Here is a 27,986-nt window from a genome sequence, read left to right on the forward strand (position 1 = left end):
AATGTGCTGCAGAGCTCAAGACACTCCATGAATCTCAAGAGGAAGAAGGCCCTACTTCATTTGAAGGCTTCATCCTTCTTGGCCACTACTGGATAATCAAGGACAAATCCCCTAATTCCTGCTCAAATTTTCTCTGAGAATGTCAATCCCTGGACCTTCCTGACTCTGTTGGGTATTTCATGGGCTCTCTAGATCCCCCTGGTGTTAGAAGACCCTCCCTCCCCATAAGAACTGCTGCACACTCCAGCTGTGGCTGGTTACTTTGCTTTATTTGCAGACTCAAGTTTGCTACATAAATCCATTGCATGGTCCAACACACGTATACTTGGCATAAAAGAGAGGACAATACAAAAATACAACTCTTGATAGTAAATGGAACTGCCCTCAGCTCATGCCAGTTTATCCCAATGGGAATGTCCATGTTTAAGATCAAAACAGGAGGAAATTTGGAATGAGGAAGCATGGAGGTCTCAACCAGTGTCATTGCCCTTGTAAGATCCTGGTCTGGGGCTGGGTGGCCTTTTTTTTTGCTACCTGCAGACCTCGTCAGTTTGTCCTCCATGAAGGGGAAGAGAACCTCCCCAGGTTATGGAAGGCCATCCAGAAGGAGCTGGAGCAAGCCCTGGAACCCCACTTCCTTAGGGCACACCCACCCTGGGCTATCAGTCTCTGGACACCTCTGATGGGAGGGTTAAGAAACTCAGGGTGAATCTACCTCTGGGAGAGGGGAGGGGAGACATGAAGAGAGATGATTGAAAAAAATGTTCTCCCTGGCAGCCCTTTAACAGATTCTGGAAATCTTCTACTGACGCCAGCTTCTATCTTCCCATCCCTGGTCCCTCCCCGGGCTTGAGCCTACCTAGCCTCTTAGCTGTGAGAGCTCAAATCCCAGGTCTTTGGGGGAAGTCAGAACTGGCTCCAGCCCACTGACCAGGAAATCTGAAGGGCTAGCATTTCTAAAAAGGTGGGCAGGTCCCTGGAGCAGCAAGACGCTCCTCTGGTCCTTGGTATATCCCCCAGGCAGAGGCTTAATATGATGGGGCACGAAGTTGCAGAAGCCCTGTCACCAGCCTTCCAGGACAGAACAAGAGACGGAGGTCAGTACCCTGGTCTGCATGTGGCCCGTGGGCCCACTGTCACTCTCCAGGGGGGTGGGGTGGGACATCTGGCAGAGGAGCAGTGCTGAAGGACCAAGGAGGCAAGGCGAGCCCAAGGCCCCCTCCTCTTCTTGTCACAGGAGCTATTTAAACCACAGTGGAGCTTCACCCCGGGGCTATGGGCTGAGAGATAACAGAGCATGCATCTCCGTGTTGTTTGTTTTGTTCTAAGAACTTGGGGAGAATGTCATGCTCCTCTCTGAGACTGCTAGGCACTCCAGTCTGTGTGGCAGGGGACACTGCCAGCAGTCACATGACCCTAGCCTCAGTGGCTTGGGGCAGAGCTGTCATGGAGACCCTGGCATTTTAACCACGGACACACACACACACACACACACACAAAGTCGCAGGCTTTCGGGTCTGGTGCTTCAAGGCAGATAGAAACAGAAGATGAACTGAGGCGAATCTGTGTAGGGAACTCAGTTGGATATACTGCTTCAGGCCTCTGTCCTGACCCATGAACTTCAGTGCTGACTTTAAAGGACCACAGACATCGCCCTACGGAGCCCCAGGGAGCCCTAGGATTTGTTTTCCATCAGCCCTGGGGCTTGGGGAATCTGCTCAACTCTCCTCGCCTGTGAAACTGTGACTTGGCTGTATCTGGTGTCTCTCCTCTGCCTGTTACTCCCCCACTCCCCCACAAACACACACTCCCAGTGCCCCAAACCCCTCCCTACATTCCTTCTCCCCATCCAACCTCCGGGCCCACTCATCTTCCTTCCCACCCCTTCGTGGAGTGAGGCTCAAGTATGAATGATGACAATATACTTTCGTGTGTCACCTCTCCCGATTACACCAGTGCCTTTGGACCGGTATCATCGGTGACAACGGCATGGAAGGCCCTGGCAGGTGTGCCCCCAGGTACCCACTCTCATCTCCCAGGCCCCTCTCTCCACGTCCTCACACTCTGCATCCCCCACCCGAGCTTCTCTTTGCAAACCTCCTGGAGGTGAGCAGGTCTTCCTCCCACCAGCCGCCCAGGTGGCGGCAGACGACCCCCATGCGCCGTTGGGGCTTATCCCCACACTCAACAAGCAGCCCCGTCGGACTCGGCAGCCACAGCGGGTTCCCTGGAACCAGAGAGGTTGTGCTGCGGCCCAGACCCAGGGCCCCGTGGCCCAGGTCCATCGTCCCCTCCAGCAGCCAGAGGCACCTCCCTTGGCCAAGTGGGCAGCAGCTGTCGAGCAAGCTCAGGCCTGGCTTCGCCCCGCACGCGGGTGACGGGGTGACGCAGCTAGGCCAGTCCGCCCGCTGGGGACCCTCCCGCTCCGGGTGGCCGAGAGGTCTGGAAGGCCGGGTGGAGCTTCGTCAGCACGTTGGGCTCCTCGCTCTTCCCTGAGGCCTCGGGGGTGCCCAGTGGGTAGGCCTCCCGGGCCCGGCCAGTCCTGGCGCAGGTGAGGAAGGCCAGGCAGGCCCCACGGAGGCGGGCCAGGTCCCTGTGCGTGGTCTCGCTGACGAAGCAGTAGAGCACGGGGTCGGCCACGCAGTTGAAGCTGGTGAGGAGGAGGGAGAAGTGGTAGGCGTTGAAGATGCCCTTGGCGAAGTGGCAGCTGGACTCCCAGAGGCTGCGCACGAGCAGCAGCGCGTGGTAGGGCAGGAAGCAGGCCAGGAAGATGACCACGGTGCTGAGCACCAGCCGCTGGATCTGGTCCTTGCGGCTCTTCTGGGTGCCGTGGCTGCGGCGCACGGCCCGCAGGATGCCCCAGTACGAGGCCAGCAGCAGGCAGATGGGGAAGAGGAAGCCCACCAGGAAGCGGTAGTAGTTGATGCTGCGCTGCCGGGGCTGGAGCGGGTAGTGCTCGAAGCAGACGCGGTGCCGGTCCCGGTCCTCCACCACCTCTTCGTGCATGAGAAAGTAGATGCTGGTCAGCAGCTCCTTGGCCCAGATGAGCACGCTGACTCCCACGGCAGCCTTCAGGGTGCGGAACTGATGGAAGCGGAAGGGATGGGCCACGGCCAGGTAGCGGTCGATGGAGATGCAGCAGAGGAAGCCCACGCTGATGTAGATGTTCTCGTACAGGAGGATGCCGCACAGCTGGCAGGACAGGTCGCCGTGGGACCAGTTGTCGTGCTGCAGCACGTACTGCAGCCAGAAGGGGAGCGAGCAAATGTAGAAGAGGTCGGCCACTGTCAGGTTGCACAGGTACACGCCCAGCTCATTCCGGGCCTTGATCTGCAGGTAGCCGAAGTAGAGGGACAGGCAGTTGGCTGGAAAGCCCACCACCAGCACCGTGACATAGACCACCGGCGCCAGCGTCTGGTGGATGGTGTGGTCGATGGCACAGCTCAGCGAGCCGTTGTCTCCAGTGATGTTCCCCATCTTTGGGCCTGGAGGGGTCTCACCCCTCATGGGCTCAGGAATGCACCAGTCTCTCTACCGCCATCTTGTTTCTAGGATGTGGTTCAGGCTGTAGCAAAGGCTGGGCCTCATTGGTGATGGGTAAGGCCCTGAAAGTCAAAGGTGGAAAGGCTTAGGATAAGAGGAGCTAACATTTATATAGCACCTACTGTATGTCAGGCACTCTTCTAAGTGCCTCACTTAACTTAGATGATGATCCAGCCAACCAACTCCAACTCAACTGAAATGTGATTTATGTCTCCCCATCCCCCTTCCCTGGCGTCCTGTCCCTTGTTTACTTTCCTGGTCCCTCGGTGCAGCAAGCAAGGCCTGGAGCTGGTTCCAGGGAAGCTCAAGGTGAAGAACAATCCCAACCCACATAACAGTGAGGGCCCTAGCCACTCTCTTCTGTAGCATTCAGCACCATTCACATTTTTCCTACTTGCTCACAGGAATGTACCAGGTCAGTAAACTCTGAGGCCACAGCCCCTCCTCGGGGCCTCTCCATACAGCACGATAGAGGCCCAGCCTGGTCCACATCCTGCTGTGCTCTGGCAAGAAAAAAGGCTAAGCTTCCCGCAGGGCACTGCTTACCTCCGTGGAACTGGGAACCTAGCACAGGGGGCCAGGCACCGACAGATATGAGCACCAGGCTAGGGTCAGCTGCTCACAGGCTGTGCAAGTCGTTTACACTTTCTTAGCCTCAGTTTCCTCATCCATAAAATAGGGATATGGGAATTCCCTGGCAGTCCAGTGGTTAGGACTCGGCGCTTTCACTGCTGGGGCCTGGGTCCAATCGCTGGTTGGGGAACTAAGATCCTGCAAGCCGTGCCACGAGACCAATAAATAAATAAATAAATAAATAAATAAAATGAGGATAAAAACACCTGCCCTCAGGGTCAGTATCAGGGCCACATAAAATATGTCAAAATGCATGTCATTGTTTTTCCAAAGGCAATGAGGCAGAATAAAAGATGGGAGTCTTACTCACATTAGTGAAAAGTTCACATTGTTGAGAATTTAACAAAGAAAATGCTATTGCTATACATACAAATACATTTGAACAAGACAGAATAAAAATTTTTTGTTGTAGGCCTACTTTATAAATTAATATATCAAAATGAAAGGACTGAGCTGCTCTATTGATTTAACACTTCCGGCTCAGATGAAAAATCTCACTGTGTCTAAATTAACTTTTTTGCTGTTGTTGTTTGTAATCATCCTTCCAAGGAGACTTTTTAGACATTTTTTTTCCTAACCACCTGCCCCCATGGAATTTTAATATCCCAGATGTATTTCATATCTGTTTATGTATCATGGGCTTTTGGAGGATGACAAATCACTATAATATCTGAGATTATTTTCACCCCACCTAAGAACCAATTTTCACCCACCTTGAGAACGCATCGTCTGTATGGCTGCAAATTCCAAATGAACGGGGTCTGCATTAAGTTGTTTTGTGGTATTAGCAGATCAGTCTTGCCCTTTGCTGTCTCTTCACCATAGTCAAGCTGGGACTCACAGACCAGACGGGAAACCCCTTCCACAACCAACAGCGTCTCGTCACCTGCTGACCAGGGTCCCTCCCTCCGCAGCCTCCCTCCTGCTGGCTCCTGACTGGCCCTGTAGGCACCAGAGCCTGGGCTCAGCCTGGAAGTTGGCAGAGCCTTCTGGGAAGGGGCCCAGAGATATTCCAGTCCAGCAGTTCCTGTCCTGGGGTTCATGGAGGATAAACTTGAGGGCTTCCCCCGAAATCACATGCTCAAACTTGTAAATATTTAAGTATGTGCATTTTTCCTGGAAAAGGGTCCTGTGGCTTTCGTAAGAGTCTCTAAAATGGGCGAGAGATGGGTCTGGCCCAAAGCTGCCCCCTCTCACCTGGACTCCCTGTGGCTCTCTCCGTGGCCAAGCCTCCCCCACCCCAGTGCTCCCACTCACGCCCCTGACCATTATCCCCCGGGCAACCACAGCCATCTTTCCAAAATACAAACTGGATCCTCCTCTTCCTTGTTTAAAACCCACTGAGACGGTTTCACAGTGAGTTATCACACCCACAGTAAAACTCCCAGACTCTTACAAGATCCAACATGATCCGGCCCCAGCTCCCCCGACCTTGTCTGCCGCCACCACACTCCAGCCTCACTGGCCAGCTTTCTGTGCCTCGTCACCTGGCCTCGCTCCAGTCTCTCCTGGAGTGCTGCCCCCTGCCCTCTCCCCACCTCCACCTCCACCTCAAGGCTACTCCTTTGCCACCAGGTCTCAGCTTAAACACCACCCCCCTTGTGAGGCTCTCCCTGACCACCCCACTAAAGCAGCCCCTCCCCCATCACCATCACACCTTCCTGTTTCATGGCTCCGCAGAGCTCCCATCAGTGTCTGAGATTTTTCTTGTATGTTTACTTGTCTGCTTGTTGATGATCTGTCTCCTCCACGAGGATGTAAATTCCAAGAGGGCCTTGTGCACTTTGAACAGTGCCTGGCACATCACAGGCACTCCTGAGTACTTCTAGAATGAATAAGTGAATGCCACTTCCCCATTTTACAGATGAGGAAACTGAGGTTCGAAAGGGGAAGTGACTTGCCCAAAGCCAGTCTAAGGAAGGAAGCATGGGCATTAGAATCCAGGTCTCCTTTCTCCAAGTCCCACCTCCCTGCCACGTCTAGTCCCCACCTGAGCCTCCCCGCAACCTCTCAGTCCCTGGAAGACGAGGACTCCTAGGAGGGATCACCTCCCCATCCTCTCCAGGATACAGGCCCGGATTTCAGTGTTGGTGGTGGAGGGAGGTGCTTCTTGTTGTTGTTTTCAATTGTGGTTTGATATACATAACATAAAATTTACCATGTCAACCATTTTTAAGCGTACAGCTCAGTGGCATTAAGTACATTCACACTGTTGTGCAGCCATCACCACCATCCACCTCCAGAACTTCTTCAGCTTCCCCTGCTGAAAATCTGTACTCATTAAACACTAACTCCCCATCCTCCCTCCCCCGAGCCCTTGGCAACCACCAGTCTACTTTGTGTCTCTATGAATTTGACTGCTCTAGGTACCTCATATAAGTGGAGTCGCACGGAATTTATCTTTTTGTGGCTGGCTTATTTCACTTAGCATAACGTCCTCAAGGTTCATCCATGTAGTAGCATATATCAGAATTCCTTCCTTTTTAAGGCTCAATAATATTCCATTATATGTATAGACTGCATTTTGTTTTTTCCATTTATTTGTCAGTGTTTCTACCTTCTGGCTATCATGAATAATGCTGCTATGAACATGGGTATACTACTTGAGTCCCTGCTTTCAGTTCTTTTGGGTATATACCCAGAAGTAGAATTGCTGGATCATATGGCAGCTCTATTTTTAATTTTTTGAGGAACTGCATTCTGTTTTCCACAGCGGGCTGCACCATTTTACATTCCCACCAACAGTGCACAAGGGTGTTTTCTTGTTTTTTGCTTTTTGTGTTTTTCTTTATATGTTTTGATGGTGAGAGGAAGGAGCGAAGGGGCAGTTGAGGCCTGTGACCCCTAAACTCTGCACAGCCCCGCGAGTCAAAATTTGGCCCCATTTGTCCTCCTCTTGACAGCCCTCCTGTGCCTGGATCCCAGGCCCACACCTGAGCGGTCCCCCAGGGACACCCACCCAGGACGTCCGTGTCTCTGAATTTACCTCGGGTTCTCCGCAGTCCACATAAAATCTACCCACAGGAAGATAAAAATTCATTCATCAGCACAGGCTCCCAGGCACCAACAAAATCAGGCAAAGGAAACCAAAGTGAAAACACGTCCTGTCAGGTCTTAGGAATTTGTTGAGAGTCACGTGGCTGAAGCCTATTGTTTGCTAGTGCTGAGTGCACGCATGTGTGAGGTGGGGCTGGTGTGACCGTTCCTCTTTCCCAGGCCAACGATAAGCGAATTCCGGCAAGCAAAGTCAGAAATACTCAAGTCTGCAGGGCAAAGAAGAAACACATACGACGTTTAGATGAAAACACCTCCTGTGTTCACACTGGAACCAAAAGAGGTTTTCGGGCTTCTAAAGAAGCAGTTCTGAAACTTAGATGCATCTGAGTCACCTGGAGGATTTCTTGAAACAGATTACGAAGCCCCACCTCCAGAGTTTCTGACTCAGTGGATCTGAAGTGGGGCTTGAGAATCTGCAACCAGCCATCAGGTGAGGCTGGTGCCCCGGGCCATGGACCACACTTTGAGTAGCAAAGCATTCACACGTCTAGAGGCTCTGGGGTTTCACTCCTGATCAAGTGTCCTACGTGAGTTCCCAGGCTGGAGCACAGAGGTGCCTGGAAGGGGAACTTAAGACCCGGCAGAAGCTGCTGGGCAGAACCAGAACGCAGCCCTTGGGAGATCAACAACCTGACTCGGGCTCTCAAGACAAGTGACTGCGTGTGTCACGGTACTCACACCTTGTATTTGCAAGATCTTTCACAGTTTACACAGCATGTCACATCTGCCCTCTGGTCCCATCTTCACAACAGCCCTATGATCTTCCCCATTTTAGGGATGAGGAAACTGAGGCCCAGAGGGATGGAGTGGCTTGTCCAACATTCCCACACCTCCCGGTTTCATTCCACAAGTATCCATGGAGCATCTGTTCACGGCACCCGGCCGGACATGGGGGACTTAGAGATAAAGAAGAAATGGCTCCCACCCTCAGGGAGCCTCCCATCTTGTAAGACAGGAACGCCACATGCACAAAGCAGTGCCACTCAAGGCCGTGTGAGGTGGGTGCTGGGGGCATCCCTCCCACTCGCATTTAAAGCTGGCTTGGGGACTTCCCTGGTGGTCCAGTGGCTAAGATTCTGCACTCCCAATGCAGGGGTCCCAGGTTCGACCCCTGGTCAGGGAACTACATCCCACATGCCGCAACTAAGAAGTTTGCATGCCACAACTAAAGGTCCCGCATGCTGCAACTAAGACCCGACGCAGTCAAATAAATTAAAAATAAATAAACATTAAAAAAAATAAAATAAAGCTGGCTTGTTCTTTTCTCTCCACACACACACACACACACACACACACCACACAGCATCGCCTCTGTGGTTTCAATGCCGTCAACACTCTGATGACTCCCAGACGTCCTCCCCACCTCCAGGTGGAAGGCTGACAGAACCAGCTTCCTCCCGCTGCACAGGGCATGCTCTGTGAGGCCCACCCTGCTTTCATCATTTTCTCCACTAGTCTGTTCTTGGAGGTGGCATCTCCTCCTGCCCAGTCGCTCCTGTTGGACGGCTGGCCTTCAGCTTCCTCCCTCTTCTTCGTCCACAGCATCCACTTGATTACTCAAGTTCTACCATTTTCAACTCCTAAATATTTCCCACATCCGTCTCCTCCTCTTTAGCTCCCTCCCCAGTGCCCCAGATTGGCTTGGTCAAGACTTCCTCCCCAGAATCAGTGCACGGCCTCCTATGGGATTCCCTGTCTCCGCCTCACCACCCTCAAAGCCATCCTCTAAAACAAAAACCTAACCTAATCACTCCTGCTTCAAACCCTTCAATGGCTCTCCAATCATCCATCCATCTGTCCATCCATCCATCTACTCATTGACTTATTTGTTGTTACAGCAAATACTTATTGAGTGTCTATTATTATATGGAAGGCACCGTACTAGACACTGGCCCCTGGTGTAATTCAAGTTGCTTTTAGTCTCATGGGAGAGGGGAGAAGAAAAGAGAGGATTAGCTCCCAGGGAGAGTACAGGACATTAAGGGAGTTCATAGGAGGTGAACTAACCCAGCTAGAAAAGCCTTCCTGAGCAGCACTTTACTCGAAGACCAGAAGAAGGGGGAAGGGCAGGCAGGGAAGAGGGGAGTTTCTGCCTGTGGAAACAGTGCGTGCAACAGGCCAAATGCCAGAGAGACCGAACGGGCACCTGTGTGGAACTGAAAGTAGCTTGGCACAAACAGCTAGGTTTGAGGAGGGCGTGGCCAGAGAGGGGACAACAAACAGCTATAGAAACTGCCAACTAATTAGAAGGAGATGGGGACAATCAGGGACAAATTTGAGATGTTCTTCAGTGCTTGGTCCTCATAATCTCCCCCAAATTATCTGTTGGATGGATGGATGTGTGAAGAGGTAGGTGGGTGGATGAGTGGATGGATGGATGGGTAGGTGGCTAAATAAGATGAATCAATGGAAGGATGAGGGGGTAGGTGGATAGATGGATGAATGGATGGATGAATGGATGGATGGGTGGGGGGTTTTGAGGTTGGGTGCTGGGACAATGGAAATATTATTAATAGAAACAGAAAAGTGAGAGGGAGGAATCACTGTGGCCTCCTCTCCAGCCACCTGGCATCTGTTTAAGCTGCCTGAGCTGGTCGCAGAGGGCCCTGCTTTTTCACCCGGGCCTCATCACAACCAGCTCTCCCTTCTGCCACTCCCTGAGGACAGGCACCCCTCCATGGAAACCACATCTTGCCAGGAATGTCCCTTCTCTACCTGCTGCCCACAGAAAACTTGCTCCCCCAAATCAAAGGCACAGTGGGTGCAAAGTGTTCTATAAATGGAAAAACGTAGATGGGATGGAAGGACCAAGCCATACCGAGTGAGAGCCCTCCACATGCCAGGAACGTTTTTGCACATTCATTCTCTCTGTCAACACTACTCTTACCGGTGCCCATTTTACAGATGAAGAAACTGAGGCTGCTCAAGATTCTGAAACCAAGTGAGGCCCTGCAGGGTTCCCGGGCATGGAGGCTTTTTTTTTGTGCCCTGTTTCTTGTAGACAAGACTCCAGCCTCCATGACCTTCCCTGAGTTCCAAAGGGCAGGTTGGAACAGTTGCTAATCAAGGGAGGAGCAGCCAAGAAACCACCTGAGACAAAATTAAAGGGACCAGAGAAGCTTATCAAGATTAGGAGACCAACCACATGAGACAAGATTAAAGGAGTGTAGGCCCTACACACACCCTAATCTTGTCAGAGATCCCACCCTTGAACCATTGCTATAAAACCCTTCATCAGATCCTCTGGGATTGGAACACATAGTTTTTCGAGGTGAGACCCTCCCCCCGCCCCCCTCACCCAGGGTCCCCCTTTGCCTGGCAAAGTAATAAATCTATCCTTTTCTACTTCACCCAAAACTCTGTCTCCAAGATTCGATTCGGCTCTGGTGTATGGAGAAGCTGAGCTTTCGGCAACAATTCCACAGCTACGATGTAGGCCAGGTTTTGAACTCAGACTGGTCCATGCTTTCCTTCACACCATGCTATCTTTCTGTTCATCACAGGTGTTACAGAGCGACCACCCTCACCTCCAGGCTTTGCCAGGCTCCAGTCCATACATATGCCACCACAAGGCCACCAGGCTTGGGCCTGGGCCAGCCCGCTCCACCTGGCAGGTCAACCATTTCCTCACCACCCATGGAGGAAAACCTACTGTGTGCCCGGTGCTGGGATCCCCAAGGTGGAGGGGATTGGGGCAAAGAATCAAAACACAGAGCTGCTGCATCTACCTCATTTTATCATCCAGCTAAGAAACCGAGAGACTTCACAGGAAGCAGCACAACACTAAGAGCAAAACTGTTAGACAAACGCCCATCAGCATAGAGACCCCAAGGACTGGAACGTCCAAGAGCAGTTAAGCTCCCAAAGGCATGAAGGGCCTCTACCTCAAGCTGGGAGCCGCCTGCACATTCCAAACCAGAAGGTAGAGGTGTCCAATGCCGTTCAGCGGCCGCATAAACAGTGGTTCAATCTGTCGCCCATCTCTTCCCAGTGGTGGCACACTGGCACGCACACAATTAGTCACTGGCCGGGCGGCCCTGCTCAGGCGGGGCCCCCAGCACGCCGAGCTGGGGAGTTTCCTCAGCGTGTTTAACCACGCTTTAAACAGGGCTGTTTCATTTCCTAAAAGTACCCTTTTCAGAGGCTGTTGATGTTTCTTCCCCTCTGGGGTGGGAGTAGAATCAGGCTGCATTTTCCCCTTAGTCCCCAGCTTTCCCCTAAATAGCCTCAATCCAGCAACAGCAAGGAGACAATCTCATTTCTAAAGCCCTTATAACGGTCTCAGAGTTCAATCCCACCTGGGCTCACAAAGTTGCTGTGAGTCGATGGGGCTGACACTGTGAACCCATTTCACAGAATCTGAAGCCCAGAGAGGCTAACCTAGTTGCTCAAGTTCATACAGTAAGTGGGGTGGATCTGAATCCAGAACCCAGGCTTCTAGGCACCAACTCGCTGCCTTTGAGCTCTTTTGACCACAGACCACGGTGAGGAACGCACTTGTCATTGTAACCAGCACAAAGAGACACCACACACACAGACACACGTACACCCAGAGCAGTACTTACCCTACCACTTGCCATGCACTCTGACCATTCTACTCTAGTTTGTCTTTCTTAAGGGTGTGAGCTGCTAAATCGATTTCTTGGGCCGCTCACGGGTCATGATCCTGTTTGGAAACAGCTGGACTGACTCCCGCCTGCTCAGGGTCCGGACCCCAGGAAGGGGACTGTGGTTGCCGCCAGGTGAGGGAGGAGCAGACAGGGGGCAGCAGCCTCAGGGGATCTGGGTCCTCTCCGACTCTGCCCGCCCGCCAAAGCTCTGCCCTCAAACCTCAAAGAGCCGGCTTCCTCCCAGTGCTCGCTGGCTTGCAGAGGCCCGGGGAGGAGACTGAACGCCCCTGGCCCAGCCCTGGCGGACCCCCCTCGGGTGACCTGCAGCCAGGACCCAAGCTCCCCCTCCTGCGATCTCCCGCTGGCCACGCCTCCCAGCTCAGACTAGAAAATCCCAGCTGGAGGCTGCCCTTTCCTGAGCTGAGGCAGAATCATGTGAACTCAGATCTGGTGTCAGGCTGGGTGGCTGTGAGGAACGCTCTCCAGCCAGAGGATGAGGGCGGCGGGACAGCTTCCTCCAGGCACCCCGGGCCTGCCTTCCACACACCCCAGAACTTGCGGGGAGCGCTAAAGCCTGAATTAGGGGCAGGGACCCCAGGGACTTGGGGGGATGCAGGAGGAGCGGGGTGCGCTGATTCTACCCATCCAACCACCTTTGAGCACCTACAAGACACCAGGAGATACAGGATGTTGAACCCCTGAGCCAGGGATCTTGACTTGAGCCAGACAGGCTGACACTCAGATAACTAGAAAGTATCATGGACACAGGAGCAATGGCACATCAGCAAGGGCAGGGGAAGCTGTTTCCACTCCCACCCCCGGGCAGTCACCCTTCAGCCGCTAGCAGCCAACATCTGGGTCAGTGGGTCACAATTACAATCGCAAATACCCGGGGTGCTTATAAAAAATAACACCGTTGCCCAGGCCCCACCCCAGACGAATTAAATCACACTCTCTGGAGACAAGGTGCCAGCGCCAGTGTTTTTAAAAGCTCTCTGGGCGATTCCAGAGGGCGGCCAGGAGGAGAAGCACTGATGTGGAGGCGGGTGGGTCCTGTTCTGCAGACCCAACAGAGCTGCGGTATCAGAGGAATTCTCGCATCAGAGGAATTCTCTGGGTCGTGAGTAAGGCGAGCATCAGTGTCTTTCAACAGCGTGGCCCAGAGCGGGGAGCAAACATGGGGCTGTGGCCTCACGGGGTCTTCTGGCTCTCAGGACTGTTTCTTAAACTCCCTCAGCACAGCAGGGCTGACGGGACCCCTGGAGGTTACACCTGGCCCAGCCTCCTCATTTTACAGATGGGGAAACTCAGGCCCAAAGGGGCAAAGGCTCTAGATAGGGTCTTACAGCTAAATGATAGAGCCGTGATTCTCCAAATCAGCTGCGGAGCTATTTCGGCTTAACCTCCTCCCTCCAAGGTGTCCCCTTGGAAGCTGGCTGTAGGAACGTTGCTAGAGCCAGGAAGCCAACGTCCACCATGAGTGGGGGTCACTGAGGATGTGCATTGTCCCTGTTTTGTTGGGTGATCTGTGGTTTCATCTTCTCCAGAGAGTGAATCACTACAGTCCTGACCGGGGGCTGTTTTGGTAGGGGGCCCAGGAAAAATCCCCCTCTGTGGGGCCTGGGCCTCCAAGCAAATGTTCCTCTGTCAGCTGCACCAGAAGCCTCCGCCTTGTTACAGTGCAGTGGTGCCTGTAGACATAGAGGCTGCTTTGTCTTTTTTTTTTTGGCCGTGCAGTGCGGCATGCGGGAACTTAGTTCCCCAACCAGGGATCGAACCCGTGCCCCCTGCAGTGGAAGAGCGGAGTCTTAACCACTGGACCGCCAGGGAAGCCCCAGAGGCTATTTCCGAGTGTAGAAGTCTGTGGGCTCTCCCCGATGCCATATGAAAGGACAGGAGTTGTGCGGGGAGGAGTGCAGGATCGGTTCAGTGGTGAATGCCCGGCTACCCCCAGGACACACCGACCAAAGAGCACACCCCTGGTTCTCTGTACAGGGCGGCCCAGCCTAACAGGGCTCGCACACACAGGCTGTCTACACCATCAGCATCGATACCTGTGGGAACCACTTGATGGCACTGTGTCCCCCCCTTTCCCCAGGGCCAGGGACCCCCTCCACCTCCCTTCCTATTGGGCCTTTGGAACTGCAGATGGAGAGATGAAGCTGACATTGAATCGGCTAGCCCAGGTCCTCTGTGAAATGCTCACTCAGGAAGAGAAAAGAGCACCCTTACTGTGCTCTACTTTGGTGCTAAGGTTTTTTTCTTTAATCTAAAACAGGAAGGAAGGACTAGAAACTAGGATGAACTAGGATGGTGGTGGCGGTGCCGGTGATGACACCACTCCCTCGGGCTAGAAGGTCCTGCCCCACCATCTGAGTCTCCCTAGAGAGGGTGAAGGACGGGCAGGCCAACTTGGTAGGACGTTTGTTATGGTGTCCTACTGTATTCCCCACGGGTACTCTACTGATTTGGGGCTAGTTGGGGTAAAGGCCTTGGGGGGTCCCAAAGGGCTCTGACAAATACAAGAAATGCCTATCATGAGCCGTCTGCTGTTTGACCGCAGGGACCTTCACTGACTTGCGCATTGAACGCTGGCCTTGGCCTTCCCAGGCCTTACACATCAGCACACACCTCCGTCAGAGGAGCCGATGCAAGGCGCGCATTGTTGCAAATTCCAAAGTGGCCAGGTGTGAACTAGGATGGCTTTAAGAACCCAGAGGAGGACCAGCAGAGAACCTCCCAAAGTGCCTGGCACTGTTGCCCTCCCTCGTGGCGTCAGAGAAGAGGTGGGAGCAACTTGGGATCAGGGAGCAAAGTCATTGCCATTTTGGGAGCACGTGCTGAGTGCCTTCCAAATGTTTCCTGTTTTATCCCCCACCTCAACCCTATTTTGTAGGCAAGGCAACGAGACTCAGAGGGCGCCAGCATCTTGCCTAGGGTCACACAGCAGGGAGACTGCAGAGCTGTTTGACTCCACAGACAGGGCTCTTGACTAGTTTCCTGTTGCTGCTGAAACAAATCACCACAAACTTAGCAGCTTAAGACAGCACACATTTCTTATCTTACAGTCTGGCAGTCAAAAGTGGGTCTCGCTGGGCTAAAATCAAAGTGTCAGCAGGCTTCCATTTCTTCTAGAGGGTATGGGGGGAAATCCATTTCCCTGCCTTTTCCAGCTTCTAGACGTTTCTGTCATTCCTTGGCTTGTGGACCCCCTTCCATCTTCAAAGCCAGCAGTGGCAGACTGAGTCCATCTCACATTGTACCACTCTGACCTCTGCTTGCATCTTCCCATCTTGGCAGCCACAGCGATCAAACACACAGGCCTCACCGCTCAGAAGTCTCAAGCTGGCCAGGGAGCTGGGACCAGGGCTCTTCATACAGACTGAAGGTGGCCCGTGAGATCCGAATGACAAATGGCACTGGACAAGGGCACGGGGGTGGGTGCTTACATGCTGTGAGCTACCACAACGTACAAGGCACTGTGCTTCCATAAGCTGCCTTGATGAGGCCTCACAGCAATCCTGCAAGGAAATTATTATTATCCCAGCTTTACCACCAAAGAGACCAAGGGTCACCCGGCTGGCAAGTGGCAGCGCTGGGATTCAAGTCAAGGTCTGAATTAACTGTATTTTAATAATTCTCAATGCAGTGCATGGAAATTTGTATGATTGTGTGTCAATGCCCATCTCCCCCTCTGGACACTAAGCTCCATGAGGAAGGAGGAGCTGGGCCTATTTTGTTCTCTGTCGGAGAGAAGGTGGTTTGGCCCAAACTGCACAACAAAAACGTGTTGAACATTTGAATGAGTAAATGAATCTAAACTCCGTTGCTTTCTGCAGCCCGCCTGGAAGGCCCACGTGGCTGAAATTGAAGTTAGGAGCTAACAAACTGGGGGAGGCTGTCAGGATATGGGATGAGGCAACAGGAAGAGGGTTGTTGACTCTGAGGGCATGTGGGTGGGTGGCCATGTGTGAAAATGCATTACAGCAGAAGCCTGACAGACTTTGGTATCTCTTTGGAGACTCTGTGGTCTGTCTGAGAAGGTCTGAGCTGTCTGGGGCATCCTTCCTGCTCTGAGGCCAGGGCACGAACCACAGGCCCCAAGGTTGCCAAGGCAACCCCCCTCCCCACCTGCCACCCCCACCAGCCTCCTGCCTCCAGCCCCAGAGTGCTCCAACCCATCAATTAATAACCGAATAATGTCTGACAGCAATCACTCCAAACACCCGGGCAGCAACCCTCTTGAGAAACAGACTTCTCCAGTGAGTAAGAGCTACAGAGACGCTCATTACGCTCAGCCTGGGCCACCTGCTAAAATCTAGTTTTCTGAATTCAAATTACTCTCTGGCTTCTCCCTCTTGTTTGAAAGGCATGGGGTTGGCAGAGCTGATGACTGAAGCCTCAGAGGTTCCAAGAAAACAGACACTAGAGGAGCTGCCATGTAGCACGCCTGCTCCCTCAGCCCAGAATCAGACCCAGAGAAACGGATCCTGACCAAACAAGCTCTGCGATAAGGCCCTAGTCATGGATATTTGTATCTCTGCTGGTCTTCTCCTAGGAGAAAACCTATGTCCTCTGCCAAGATTAATTAATTTGTTACCATGGCACCCAGAAGAAAAAAAAAAAAAAAAAAAGCAAAAGGAAAGGCTTTCGAGTTGTAGTGGATTCAAGATGGTTGGAAATTGTCTGCTAATCTTCTCATGGAGAGGTGGGGTATAAGTCCTCTCCCCTTGAATCTAGGTGGGCTCTGTGACTACCTGACCAATAAAATAAAGTGTAAGCCACACTGTATCAGCTTCTGAGTCCAGGTCTAAAGAGACTGGCAGCTCCCACTTCCTGTCTCTTGAGATAGTTGCTCTTGAAACCTAGGTGCCATGCTGTGAGGAAGCCCAAGAAGCCTCAGAGAGGCCCACATTGAGAGGAACTTAGACCCTGGGCGACAGCCCCAGCTGCCAGCCAGGGTCAACTGGCTTACTACACGAGTGTGTGATTTTGGAGAAAGACCCTCCAGCCCCAGCTGGGTCATCTCAGCTAATGCTGCAAGTAGAGATAAGCTATCCCCACCAAGCCCTGACCAAATTGCAGATTCATGAGCAGAACAGCTGAGCTATTTTAAGCTACTATCTTTTGAAGTGGTTTGTGATGGAACAAAAGATAACTGGAACAAAAGGTTTTTTTTTTCTCCAAAATCACATGAGGGCTTATCACACTGTGTGAGATGGGTGTAATAGTCTCCATTTTTCCCATGCGATACTAAGGGTCAGAGAGGTAAGGTATCTTGTTTGAGACCAGCCAGATAGGAAAGATGAAACTCTGTTTTTCACTCTTTGTTTGCTGTTAGACCAGTCTTCTTTCCCTACAGTGTGTCCTGTACCCAGAAGTGTGCAACATAATAGTAATAACAAGAATACTCAGAATTAATATTTACGGGGCACTGCAAGGCTTTTAGGGCAAGATCTTTACCTGCATGATCTCATGCTCTAGGAGGTATACTCTATTATCATGCCCATTTCACAGATGGTGATACTGAGGCTTAAAAGAGGGTATGTGACTTGCCCAAGGTAATAGCTCTAGGTGTTAGAGTCCAGATTTGAACCCAAGCCATCTGGTTCTGGAACTAGGCTCTCGAGTGCAGATACTCTAATCTATATAGTCTAAAGCATCCACATTGCTCCAGCCGTGCTTCCTCTGTTAGGCTCAGGAATTCTTTTCCCTCATTCTTTCTTTTGAAAGCTTATGTGTGTTGGTGGGCATGGGGGTTGAAGCCAAACCTAACCATATCATCTCAGCTTTGTAGAGTTTCAGACCGTTCTCACATCTCTTGTCCCACAAGCCCTCTGTGAAGTGGCGTGGCCAGTATTAATCTCCATTTAACAGAGGCCCAGCCACAGCAAGTGACCTGCCCAAAGCCACACAGCCTCTGGCTCCAAGTCAGCGCTTTCTCCTCGGCCCACCGCTCAACCCCAAAGAGCCTTCCCGCGCGGTTCTCTGTTCTCCAGCTCCAGGATTACCTGGGCCCGCTTGATTGCAGGCGGGGCGGGGGTGGGCTGCCAACCAGCCACCCCACCCGGCGCTCCTCCGTCCAATCACGAAAGCTTTCCCCTCCCTCGGTGGCAGGGGGTCTTATTCTGGCCCCTGTAATCCCGCCCTGTGCCTGATGAGCTGCCCTTCGTGTGAGAGGGACTGTTCAGATTTGGGGCAAGGAAGGAAAAGCCTGGCCCACACGGCATCTCTGGATCACCTGTGCCTTCGAGCTCTAGGAGGAGAAGAGTTAGCTGTCTGACTTTTTTTGGGGTGGGGGGAAGGGAAGTAATTACCAGGTGGCCACGGAGCCAGCCAAGGGGGTGGCTGCTAAACCCGGCGGCAACCGCAGGCGGAGACATCCCGCCCGGCCGCCTCGCCGCTGCCGCGCCTGCCCGCCGCCGGCACGCACCTGCGGGGCCCGCTCCGGGCGCCCGCCCCGCGCGCACCTGGGGCCGGGTTCCCGCACCCTCGCCGCGTGCTGGCGGGGCCGCGCGGGGGAAGGCGCGGAGCTGGATGCGGGGGACCAGGGCCGGCCGCTGCCCGCACGCGCGCTGGGGACCCCACCACGGTGGCGAGAGGAAGAGGACTGGCCCTGGGGATGGGGGGGGCACGTACCTGCGCGGCGAGAGGCCGGGGCGCCGGCCGCAGTCACCCCGCGCGTCGCCCGCGTCCCTCCTACGGCCGGCGCGCGGCGAGCGGGGTGGACACCGCGTCCTCGGGCTGCTGGCGGGGAGGGGGGGTCTGGGGACGCTGGCGGCCCGGTTCCCGGCCAGACTCCCCTCCTCCTCTTCGGAGCACGGAGCCACAATGTGCCCCGATTCCCGCCCCCCCACCCCCCATTCCTCCCGTCCGCGTCCGGCACACCCAGCCCCGCCCGTCAGCGCCCTGCCTTTCGCTGTGACCGCAGTCCACAGGCCAGGCGCCGGCCAGGAAGAGCTGCCGAAAGCAGCGCAGACCCGGCTTGGAGGTCCAGCTCTCCCAGGTCCCGGGAACAGGCTCCGGAGCTGTCAGTGTGGGCTCACTCTGGGCCTGGCTGCAAAAGGACCAGGGTCCTTCTCCAGCCACATCCAGAACCCCTAGGTAAGGAGAGTCCATGAAGCGACCTTTCTGTACCGTTCACCTCTGTGTCCCCAGCACCAGCACATCAGTAGCCACTCAGTAGATGCAGTGTCCTGTTGCTGTCAGGGCCTCTCTCCGCCTCTCCCCGTTGCTGGACCTCAGCGCCGGGCCCGGGGGTGGGGGGAGGGGGCGACGGGCAGTGAGGTGGGTCTGCACTTAGGTTTGCTGTCTCCTGGATCCTTGCTCTGGTGCCTTCCAAGGCCTGAGTGGGCCTGCAGCAGAGGTGGCCAGGGCCAGCACAGGGGACCTCCTAACGGTTTTGCTGAGAATGCAAGGAGGCTTTAGGGCCCTCTGCCCCACAAGCTCACAGACAAAAACACTAACGATAGTCACAGCTCTGAGTGTTTGAGTACTTACTGTGTGCCAAGCGCTGTTCTAAGCACTTAAATGCATGAACTCATTTGATCTTCAGCATACTATTATTATCCCCATTTTACACATGGGGGAATGAGGCACAGAGAAGTCAAGTAACCTGCCCAAGGTCACACAGGTAATAAGTAGAGGCAATGAGATCCAAACCCAAGCAGGTGAGTCCAGAGCCCTCATCACCACCTGCATCCTATCCCAAGCCACCCTTTGCTCTACCCCCAGCACCTTCTGCTCTTTCACGTCTGCACACCTTACCTCCTGTGTCCCTCTCCACTCAAAAGGCCTCCTGCCCCCATCTCCAGAACTCTTGCCGCAGTTTTAAGACGTGAAAGTCACCTCCCCTATCAAGCCTTCTTGGTTGTCCCAGGCAATTTGTGCTGAGCCCCCTCCCTGGTCCCTGAGCTCCCTTCCCAGCATTCTCTGCACTGCCCACTGGGGTCACTGGCCCACAGCTACCCCTCTACAGGACCCTCATTCCGGGTCCAGTGCCGGGCTCAGAGCCAGGCGCCCTATTCCTGTTTGCGAAGCGAGTGTCGGACTGGGCGCTGCAGGAGTCTGCAGAAGCTTGTGTGGCTGGTTGTCAGGACAGACGGTCGGGGGTTAGGGCTGGAGGGCGGCTGGAGTGCAGGTAGGAAGGTAAAGAGGCAGATTGATGGCTCACCTTCTGCTGACTCTTCTGGGTGCCTCAAAGCTCCACACTTTATGACGTGGCTGCTAGGTGAGCCTCTGGAAGGAAATGGACAGTGGGCAGGAGGGCAGAAGATACCCTGGAAGGAGAAGCAGAGGGAGCAGGGGGAGGCAAGGCATTTTGCTTTTCCTGTTGGGCACATGCCCAGCAACCTCCCAGCAGGCTCTTCTCAGAGGCTGCATCGGCCTCTTCTGCTGGTCCTCATTTTGAAATTCCTCCTTCTTGCAAAACCTTCACAAATGGAGTTTTCTGGATTAACTATACTCATGCCATAAAAATGCACAGATACTTTTGAAAGATTGCCATACTGAAAGTAGTTGTTAAGAGTTTGGCTTGGACCAAATCCAGAGTGCCTGAATTCCGGAGTTTGAATTTCAGCTCTGCTACCTGCCAGTAGGGTGACCTTGGACAAATCCCTTAACTTCTCTGTGCCGGGTTCTTTGTGTGTGAAATGGGGACACGGAAATATAGCTATTGGGAAGCAGCCGCATAGCACAGGGAGATCAGCTCGGTGCTTTGTGTCCACCGAGAGGGGTGGGATAGGGAGGGTGGGAGGGAGACGCAAGAGGGAGGGGATATGGGGATATATATATATATATATATGTATAGCTGATTCACTTTGTTATAAAGCAGAAACTAACACACCATTGTAAAGCAATTATACTCCAATAAAGATGTTTAAAAAAAGAGGTTGAGATGATTGCATGAGTTAAATCAAATAAAGCCCTTAGTTCAACACCCAGCACTTATTAGGGTTCAACAGATGTTAGCTGTTATTATTGTGCACTCCAAATACCCTTTTATATATAGCTCTTATCTTTTGAATGTTTACTGCAGTTTTATTCTCTGCATTTTGCAGATCAGGAAACTGAGGTTCAGTGAATTGCCTAAGGCCACTCAGTTCTAAGTGTCTGAGCCAGGACTTGAATGGAGTCCCAGATGCGAAGCTGCTTCCTGCAGCAATTATGTTCTACCTCATCCTATCCCTCCCGGAAAGAAGTGCGGTGTTAAAGCCCATCATCAGTTGCTAGATCCAGGATTCGGACTCTCAGGGGTACAGTGCCTGCCGTGTAGAAAGTTTATTACCAAGTGAATCCTGCCAGGGCTGCCATATTGCACAGTTCCAAGGGTGGGCCCGTACACACTGTAACCTATCAGGTGGTGGCCTCTGGATTTGGGGCCGTATGGCAGTACTTGGTGTTCCTCTCTCCCTGCCTCTCTTTTTCTAGCCCACAGTCTCTGTTTACCGATGTCCAAACATATCTAGAAACTTCCACAGTCTAAACAGTCTTCAATTAAAACAAACTCTATTTTGACTGACACTCCATTTTTTAGGGACGGAACAGCATGGTACCTATACCACTTCCTTAAAGATCCAGAATTGGCCTATGGAATAGAGTGTTGGCATCTCTGGCTATGTTCTTCCTAAGAAAATGCTAGATTTGGAGAAGCAAAGAGATTCATTGCACTGCCTGCAAAGTCACCTTTTGGCTAGACTTTGCTGTGTTTCTTGGTGTCAAGATGTCCAGTCCTTGGCAGGGCCAGCAGAATTTGTAACAAAATCTGGCATTGGCCATATAAACAACAAACAGCTTATTTACTTAACATGAAGCATGTATTGTTTTCCAGAACCTTTCGGGACCTAGAGAATGGTAAATTATGGCCCATGCTCATGGAATGCTGATCTGAAATGCTGCACTAATAACTGTCTTTCTCGCCCACAGAAATCCTCTCCCACATTGGGCTGGGCTCCGGAGATGTGGTCAGAATTTCTCCATACCCAGCGCAAGTGACAATTATGTCCATTTCTTCTTTTCCAGTCTCTTGTGGGTTTTTGGTCTTGGCATTTGCATTTTCCCGGTGTCAAGCCTGAGGAGGCACACAGCAGGGGCTCAGAAATGGCAGCTGATGGAAAGGATGGAAGAGCTTGTTGCCTCAGGCTAGAAGTGTGTGGAGGACTTTTTATTGACCCACCCAGATCCACTCTTCACCCTTCTCCACCTTCTCTACTGACTGTATCACAGGGTTCCCTTGCCCTCTGGCTTCTGTTGGGTTTGGCCAAGGGGAAGCACTCCCTGGGATCAGAGGATGGCTGGGGAGTGGGGCTGGGGGCGTATTTATCCCCCAGCCAGTGTTGCTTCCAGCTGGCTGCCTCTCTTTACTGGAGTCGTCTGCTCCTGTTGGAATCTCTCTCCTGCTCTTCTCTCTCCCCTTCCTCCTCCAGGCCTGGGGCCAGTAACAGCTCCCCAGAGATGCTAGTCCCGAGGTGCTGCACCATCCTGCGTTGGTTCCCTTAACCCTACCCACACCCTTGAAAACCATCCCTGTGTTAACCTCTCCCCAGTCACCGCGCCTGAGCGGCCTCTGCTTCCTGCAGAGACCCTGACTGATGCAGAAGTGGATGTCGCCAGATGCATCTTCACGGCGAACTCACACTAATGGAAGGATGTGTGCATATTTCACAAGGCATACAGATTATCTACTTTAAAACACTACTGTTTTTCCGGTTCATTCTTCCAATTAGCACAGCTGGCCAGACTCACAGAAAATCTCTCCTTATCCCCCAAACGATGGAATGAGTCCCTACTTCCTCACTCGGCTCCAGCGCCAGCTCATCTCTGGCACCGCTCGCCCCAGGCCTCCTCTTGCAGATTCCCCTGTCCTGGACTTCCTGTCACCGAGTGCTTCCTAGTTCCTCATTCAGGTGGACAATTTTCTTTTTGAGAAATACTTGCCACTGCTGAGTCAAGCAACTCCCACGACGGTTTCAGGCAACAAGGAGCTGGTTTTTCTGAAAATTATCTTTTCTGGCATCAACCACACTCCAGCAGGCTCGGGCCTGAGCTGATTAATCAGACGACCGACCTGACTAACGCCACAATGTTTCCACTCCCACTCAGATAATCTGTGGGCTCTCAGACAGAGTGTGACTAACGTGGACACCCAAAGGCAGGAAACTCTGAGCTCAAGTCCAGGTGAAGCATGAGCACACACACCTGGAGAGCTGGGGAACCCGTGTCGTGGTCCTGGCTAGGCTGCGGACTCCTGGAGGAGGACTTCAGGCTGGGCTTCTCAGGCTGAGGCAGTTGGGAGATGCAGTAGCATCTGAATCTCTGGGTTCAAATCCCATATCTGTTGTGCTCTGGTTGTTAGAGCTCTGGCAAGTTACTCAGCCTCTCGGGGGCTCAGTTTCTTCTTGAAAATGGGGTTAATAATGGAGATCGGTGTAAGAATGAAATATAAATCTGGTTGACACAGAAAGCAGGAGCCCAGCCTAGCAGGTGCAAAGACAGTAGGTTATGCTGGGAAGGCACAAAAGAGGGCTTGGCTGACTGAAGTCGGGTGCACCAGGCCAGGCTGGGGTTGACCAGCCTCTTCCTTGGTTCTCTTGCTTATGGAGAATGGATCAAATCGTGGCTCTTCGCACTGGCTTTGTGACCTCAGAAAGTCACATGACCTCTCTGTGCCTCAGTCTCCTGATCTGTGAAATGGGGATAACAATAGTACCTCCCAGGGTTGTTGTATTAAATGAGTTAATAAGAATAAATCTCTTACAACTATGCCCACCTTTAGTGGGTGCTCACTAAATGTTAGGACACCCTCTTCATCCAGTGCCTGTGGAAGCCTTATGTGTGCCCCTCCGGCTCAGGTTCCCTGAAGTCTTCCAGACTTACTTGTCTGGAGCCCCTAAAAGGAACACTTGGAAGCTCCCTTCAGCTTCCCTGGATAAGCTTAGGTGCCTCTGATGGGGTGTGGGTGGTAGGATGGTGAGAAAGGGCTGAAATGAGAGATGACTGGCAAACAATTCGTAGCCTATATGGGGTCTCACCCAGAAAATCTTGGCGAAAATTCTCCCTCTGGGTTGGGCTTCAGAACTTGCCTGGCCTGCTCCCGGGCTGTTGGCTAGTGTCCTGGGGGTATAATGGTGCCAGAGAAGCCGTGTAGCCTCAAAATTAGGAGATGTTCCCTGGAGCCAGACAGCCGGGGTTCAAACCCCAGCTCTGCCACTTGCCAAGTTGTTTAACCTCTTAGGGCCTCATCTGTGAAGTGAGGCTGATAAGAATGGCACCTACCTCACAGAATGTTGTGTAATGTGCTCCCAACATTTCCTGGCCCAGCGTAAGGGCTCGGTAAATGTCAGCTATTGTTAATATACCACCAGCCACAGTGCCCTCAGACTACCACGGGACAGCTGTTGTGGTAGCCAGAATAATGGCCTCTGTCAAGGATGCCCATGTCCTAATCCTTGGAACCTGTAAATATGTTGCCTTACATGGGAAAAGGGACTTTGCAGATGTGATGAAGTTAAGGATCTGGAGATGGGGAGATTATCCTGGGCTATCCAGGTGGGCCCAATGTCATCACAAGGGTGAAAGATGGAGGCAGATGAAGGAGAGCGTCAGAATGATGTAGGGTGAGAGACACCAGCCATTGCTGGCTTTGAAGATGGAAGTTGGCCCTGAGCCAAGAAATGCAGGCGGCTTCTAGAAGGTGAAAGGGGCAATGAAATGGATTTTCTCCTACAGCCTCCATAGAGGAACTCAGCCAGGAATCCCATTTCTGACCTCCAGAATTGTAAGATAATCAACTTGTGTTGTCTGAAGCCTCTGAGTTTGTGGTAGTTTGTTACAGCAGCAACAGGGAACTCAATACCACTGCCGAGACCCAACACAGCCGCATCCTTGAAGGAGGCACTATGTTGAGTCACTCCACGGTAGTTATTGAGTACCTGTGGTGTCACCCATACTGCTTTCCTTCTGGACGTGTGGGGACACACTGGACCCTGGAACCGAATGTCCCCTGGGCATAGGCACAGCCAGGGAGGGACTATTCAGGGGCAAGAGAGCTCAGGGCAGGCTCAGTGGGTTGAACAAGGCCTCCTGGAGAAGCTGAACCCTCAGCAGGGCCTTGAAGGATGGAGGGTGTGGGGTTTGGACAGGGAGGAGGAGGAGGAAGGTAAGGCATTACTGGAAGCAGCGCCGTGGGACCGAAGTCAAGGAGGTCAGCCTAGTTATTCATTCATTATTCATTCATCTGTTCATTCAACACCTGTGCTCCAGGCCCTGCGGGGGGTACCTGGATAGTGAAGTGAGACAGACCTGGTGGAAGCCAATATGCCATTATAATAAAACACAAAAAGCCTTACAGCGGGAGGTATGGCTTGTACAAAGGGGTGCATCAGGATGGGCTTCCTGGAGGAAGTGACCCTTCATCACAGGATGAAATGAAGGTTTGTTCTTTATTGCTCTGGGCTCTGTGTGGTGCTCTGCACTCAGCAGGTGCTGACTGATAGGAGTTTAGCCATATAAAGTTTGTTATTCCCAGTCCAATTCTGTCCTAATCCATTTTATCACACTAAGGAGAAAGTCTCAGGTGGGTGCCATTATGTCTCGAGCACCACTTTAATTCTTGCTAATCTCCCTTTGTAACCTAGAGAGCCAGCCTCAGGCATATTCTGCAGGCAAGAGGTGCTAATTAAAGTTTCATACCACAGCTTGGTTTTCCTTGTTTTTATTTGTTTAATTACCTTCCTTTTGTGGCAGGGGGCACTGATTTTCCACTTCTGGGAGTAGATCACAATTTCTATTAAAATTTTATTAAAAATAAGTGTATTTAAGTATACTAGAACCATGAGTTGGGGGTTCTTCCTCTTGCCCTGGAGTTGACCACTGGGGTCCAGGTGAAGGCAGCGTCCCTCAGCGATGGGTCTGACCACTCCTTCAGGACCTCCCCATTCTAATCCCCACCCCCAACACACACACACACACTCACACACACACACACACACACACACCACACTCAGTACTGGGGAGGGGGGAGTGGGAATTGGGATCTGAGGTGAGCACTGATTGGCTATGAGATTCTGCAGGAGAATTCTCCTAGAGCTGGGGGCGGGGGGTGCTGCTGCAGGGAGAGGAGCCCAGGGGACAGGGTCTGCTTAGGCAAGGGATGTGCTAATCGGCTCAGTGTGCCTTTTTGGACAGGAAGACAAGCAACCTGGAGAGAGACAGGAGGCAGCCAGTGGACAGCGAGTGGCCTACACGCCCTCCAGCTGTCATACAGGGTTACGTGGCTGCGTGGCTGAGGAGCAAAGAGCTGACAGCTCCCAGGAGGGCTGCCCGATGGGGGCGGGAGCCGAGGAGCCATGGAGGAGACGGTGCAGGAGCCAAGGCTCCCGTGTCAGGGATCTGGCCAGCAGGGAACGTCTGAGGAGCTCTGCCTTGTGCCCCTGAGGAACCACACAGGGGGCCGCAGGGCCAGCGCAGGCTGGACAGTGAGAAGAGATGAGCCAGGGCAAGAGGACCTCAGTGGCGGCGGGCTGCATCATGGGGCACAAACTCCTGTCCCTCTCCCTCCCGTCCCCAACACACTGAGGGAGCCAGGCCCTGGAGGAGTGGAGAAGGAGGAGGGGCCTTGGGCCTTGACCTCTCTTTAGAATGTGGGTTCTTAGACCCTCTCTGTCTTCAGTTGGGGACCCCAGGGGTCATTCTGAGGTATCAGGGTTTGTATCCAAGGTACCAAAACAAGTGATGGACTCTGCCCAAGAAGCGGTTGAGGAGCACAGGGGAGATCGGAAAATAGTGATGGCAAGTTTCAAGTTTCTATTCCCTGAATAGAGGTTCTGCAGTAAGCCAGTCTCCAAAGTAAAATATTCATAGAAAAACATCATGCATATAATAAAATGGGACTTGAATGGCTGAGTTTTTGAGACTCTGATTTAGAAGGGAAAACTGGGATTGACACAGCAATCACAATACTCTGATAACAGCTGTGATTGGAGGATGATGTGGCAGGAGGAGCCACACTGTGGGAGTTCAACGTACAAAAGCACCTGATCAAGAGCAGGGCAGTCAGGGTAGCCTTCCTGGAGGAGATGACTTCTCAACTGAAACCTGCAAGGGGACTAGCAAGTATCCTGGGAATCCTCCTAGTGACTGGTGTGTGGATACAGAAGGGGCCCTTTGAGCACTGATGGCGGGGGTGTAGGGGTTGCTAACTAGTCCAGGGGTGTACTGCTGGGGGCAGGTGCTCCCTCAGTCGGCTTAGTCTTTTGGGGCAAGAAGGAGAAGCAAGGCGGACCTCCCCCCAGTTACCTCTTGAATTACAGTCTGTCTCCCCAGCTATAGTGTGAGTGGTCTGGGCAGAGACAGCTCCCTCCACCTGAGGCGACCTCCGAGCTGAGGGCCCATTTGCTGAAGGTCTAGAATGGATGGAGGGATCATCTGATACAGTTAAAGGAGACGAAGCCTGAGAAACGCCAGGCACCAGCAGGCGTTCAGTAGATAGGAGTTCCCCCTACCCTCCTCCCCCTCAGGAAAGCCAGGAAAGCGCCCAGCCTGGGACTGGGTCTTGGGACTCCTCCCCCAGGGCTCTCCCCTGGACCTGCCTGCAGGTACCCAGGGGCAGGGCAAGTCCCCAGGGGACCTGGACGGTGTTGGACTTGGAGATCTGCCGCCAGGGGCCCTGGGCAGGGCAGGGCAGCCCCCTCTGGCCCGCAGCGCCCCAAACGCCACCCTTGCGGCACACCCTCTGCGAGGCGGGACCCCAAAGCACTATCAATTTGGACCCTGGAATGACAGGGACCTCCCTCCCGGCCCTTCCCCCTCTCCATTCCCCCCAGAGGCCTTTATCCAAGACTGGATTTTGAATTTTCTGTCCCAGGAGGGGGCGGGCCCGGCCTTGCTGAAGGTCGGTGGTCCCCTGCGCCGCCCGCCAGCTGTCCAGGCCCCACGCGAGCCGCCCAGCGCACTCACCTCTCTCGGGTCCCGGTGCCGGAGGCCAGGCCGCGGCTCCGTCCGGCCCGGCTGAGCCCGACGCCGGCGGACGGGAGGGCAGGACGGCGGAGCAGCGGCGGCGGGGACCAGGGACCGGCGGGGGCGTGGCGCGGTCGGCCTGCGCGCCGGCTCCAGCTCCAGCTCGCCCCCCCGCCGCGCCGCCACCTG

The 27,986-nt window shown here is 53.2% G+C and overlaps 1 protein-coding gene across 4 annotated transcripts; it reads right to left on the bottom strand.

The window, feature by feature from the left end:
- Positions 1-248: 248 nt before the first annotated feature.
- On the bottom strand, positions 249-27,885 carry GPR68 (G protein-coupled receptor 68). Of its 4 annotated transcripts, XR_005018932.1 has the most exons (3): positions 27,798-27,885; positions 20,017-20,081; positions 14,859-15,364 (listed from the first exon to the last, which is right to left on the bottom strand). XR_005018932.1 is itself a non-coding variant. In XM_036845102.1 (2 exons), exon 2 carries the CDS (start codon positions 3,505-3,507, stop codon positions 2,392-2,394), a length of 1,116 nt encoding a protein of 371 aa, XP_036700997.1. In that variant the 5' UTR covers positions 3,508-3,605; positions 27,798-27,867; the 3' UTR covers positions 249-2,391. The 4 variants fall into 4 exon arrangements, 3 of the variants coding, with proteins under 3 accessions (XP_036700997.1, XP_036700995.1, XP_036700996.1); XM_036845102.1 differs by lacking the exons at positions 14,859-15,364; positions 20,017-20,081 and adding an exon at positions 249-3,605 and having other exon boundaries at positions 27,798-27,867; XM_036845100.1 differs by lacking the exons at positions 14,859-15,364; positions 20,017-20,081; positions 27,798-27,885 and adding exons at positions 249-3,605; positions 18,483-18,692.
- Between the last annotated feature and the right edge of the window lie 101 nt (positions 27,886-27,986).

Source organism: Balaenoptera musculus, chromosome 2, assembly GCF_009873245.2.
Source record: "Balaenoptera musculus isolate JJ_BM4_2016_0621 chromosome 2, mBalMus1.pri.v3, whole genome shotgun sequence".
NCBI classification, from domain to species: Eukaryota; Metazoa; Chordata; class Mammalia; order Artiodactyla; family Balaenopteridae; genus Balaenoptera; species Balaenoptera musculus.